The sequence below is a fragment of the Penaeus chinensis genome, chromosome 3, assembly GCF_019202785.1.
Source record: "Penaeus chinensis breed Huanghai No. 1 chromosome 3, ASM1920278v2, whole genome shotgun sequence".
In the NCBI taxonomy this organism is placed as follows: domain Eukaryota; kingdom Metazoa; phylum Arthropoda; class Malacostraca; order Decapoda; family Penaeidae; genus Penaeus; species Penaeus chinensis.
In genome coordinates, this window is record NC_061821.1 from 12,928,335 (window position 1) to 12,930,898 (window position 2,564).

General features: G+C 42.1%; 1 protein-coding gene across 1 annotated transcript in view; it reads right to left on the reverse strand.

Moving 5' to 3' along the window:
• Positions 1–563: 563 nt before the first annotated feature.
• LOC125040409 (caldesmon-like) overlaps positions 564–2,564 on the reverse strand; it is a 3,430-nt gene continuing 1,429 nt past the window's right edge. Inside the window, exons 5-8 of the mRNA XM_047634965.1 lie at positions 2,250–2,498; positions 1,500–2,143; positions 1,306–1,385; positions 564–1,158 (exon numbers count right to left, since the gene is read on the reverse strand). Of these exons, the coding sequence (XP_047490921.1) occupies positions 1,056–1,158; positions 1,306–1,385; positions 1,500–2,143; positions 2,250–2,498 (1,076 nt within the window). The 3' untranslated portion in view covers positions 564–1,055. The remainder of the gene's footprint in view (positions 1,159–1,305; positions 1,386–1,499; positions 2,144–2,249; positions 2,499–2,564) is intronic.

Sequence of the window (2,564 nt, forward strand, 5' to 3'; positions counted from 1 at the left end):
TTTGTGTTTTAGCTCATTATTTTAATCTTCCGTTTATTTTATTTCTGTCATTTATTTGTGCTTCTGCTTTGTACTAATTTGCCAGTTAAATATTTTAACTAGCAAAATAAATCACACAAAAGGGATATTAGATTTTTTTAAGTCTTTAATTAAAATAGACCCAGAAGCTATGCAATTGTCAAGTTTGTTTGTATTAGGGAATTAGAGAGCTTGTAAAGAAGAGACCCATCGAGCCTAAGTAAGAAGTTAAGTAGTGTGTATGTTTTTGGCCACAGGAAGTAGAAGCAATGGTTATATACAGGAACATCTGTATAACATTGGATTTCTTTTTTTTAATGCTAACGCCTTTCCTGCCACCTCCTCAGATCCGTCTCGATCCTCTGCGTTCGGTCCGGCTGTCAGATTTTATTTATTTTTGTTTCATTTTATGACTTGATTTGATTTCATGCTATTTTCGAGTATCTCGAAACAGCGCCTCATAAGCGCCGTGTTTACTTCCCTTCTCTTCCTTTTCATGGCGTTTATCAGTTTGCATGAGGAGAAGGACAATTTTGCGAACGTAATTTGAATTCATATTTTATTGGGCATTTACACAGATAGTAACATACACATAATGTTTGGGGAAAAGTTACATATTTTTCATGTTTGTCCATATGTATGTATTCATGTGTGTGTGTGTGTATACATATATATGTATGTATACACATATGTGTGTGTGTGTGCGTGTGAGTGTTATGTAACTGCTTATATAAAATAATCCTCTTATTTTTTTCCTTAGCACCTAGAATACAGAATCTTCCCTTTAACAGGCATATATGATTACTGTATTGATATGAGTTTCTGTGTCAATATCTCTAAAATAATGCAGTCATTCGGAGTCGTCTTCGAGTTGTTTTTGGATAATGTCGGGATGAAATGGTACATATCACTTAAAGTCTTATTTCGTCAGGTGATTGTGAGTAAGCAAAGTGACGAGGTAATTATAGATTACTCAAACTCCCGTTTTATGCATAGTGAATGTTTTTTATAGAGCGGAGGGGAGGACGTGTAGCCCATCAGCAGGAAGTGAGTTTGGAGATCGGAGCGTGGCGAGTGTGGTAGAGAGCGAGTGTTGCCAGACCCGTCCAGAGTCCCTTCACCACCATGCCACTGGTATTCCTGCAAAGAAAGAAGAGACATGTATGATAATGCTACCGAAATGTACGCGAATTACTTCACCGTTTGCTCTTCTCAGTTCGTATAAGTATTCACGAGGTTTTCCATGTCAGCCATTGGTGGTTAAGCGAGGATTCGGACTAAGCTTACCATTCTTCCTTTCCGTTTTCAATGATACTGAGAGATCCATGCTTGGTAGAGAAGGTTATTGTATCCGGCTGGTCGGGAATCTAGATAAGAAAAATTTATCAAGATTTAGATGTGATGTAAATTAGCTTTACAGATATGGGATTCTCAGAAAATAGGGTGTTTTGGGAGTAGCTGTCAGTTACTACAAAACATACCTTATGAGTCGAGAAATCGAGCTTATTCAACCTCAAGCCTACTCTCCTGGAATCGAGAAGTCGTTCTTCAGAAGCTCTCCTGGAATCTAGACATTGTTCTTCAGAAGCTCTCCTGGAATCTAGACGTTCTTCAGATACCCTCCTGGAGTCTAGACATCGTTCCTCAGAGGCTCTCCTGGAATCTAGACGTCGTTCATCAGAGGCTCTCCTGGAATCTAGACGTTCTTCAGAAGCCTTCCTGGAATCTAGACGTCGTTCTTCAGAAGCCTTCCTGGAATCTAGACGTCGTTCTCCAGAAGCTAGACGTTCCTCAGAGGCTCTTCTAGTATCGAGACGTCGTTCTTCAGAAGCCCTTCTGGAATCCAGACGTCGTTCTTCAGAAGCCCTTCTAGAATCTAGACGTCGTTCCTCAGAGGCTTTCCTGGAATCTAGACATCGTTCTTCAGAAGCCTTCCGGGAATCTAAACGTTTCTCAGATACCCTCCTGGAATCTATACGTCGTTCTTCAGAGGCCCTCCTGGAATCCAGATTCCGTTTCTCTGAGGCTCTCCTGGAATCAAGACGTTCTTCAGATGCCCTCCTGGAATCTAGACGTCGTTCTTCAGAAGCTCTCCTGGAATCTAAACGGTTCCTCAGAGGCTCTCCTGGAATCTAGACGTTCCTCAGAGGCTCTCCTGGAATCCAGACGTCGTTCTTCAGACGCTCTCCTGGAATCTAGACGTTCTTCATATACCCTCCTGGAATCCAGACGTCGTTCTTCAGCAACCTTCCTGGAATCTAGACGTCGTTCTCCAGAAGCCTTCCTAGAATCTAGACGTCGTTCTTCAGAAGCCTTCCTGGCGTCTGGACGTTCTTCAGAAGCCTTCCTGGGATCTAGACGTTCCTCAGATACCCTCCTGGAATCTAGACTGTGCTCTTCAGAAGCCCTCCTGGAATCCAGATTCCGTTTCTCTAAGGCTCTCCTGGAATCAAGACGTTCTTCAAATGTCCTCCTGGAATCTAGACGTCGTTCTTCAGAAGCTCTCCTGGAATCTAGACGTCGTTCTTCATTAGCCCTTCTGGAAT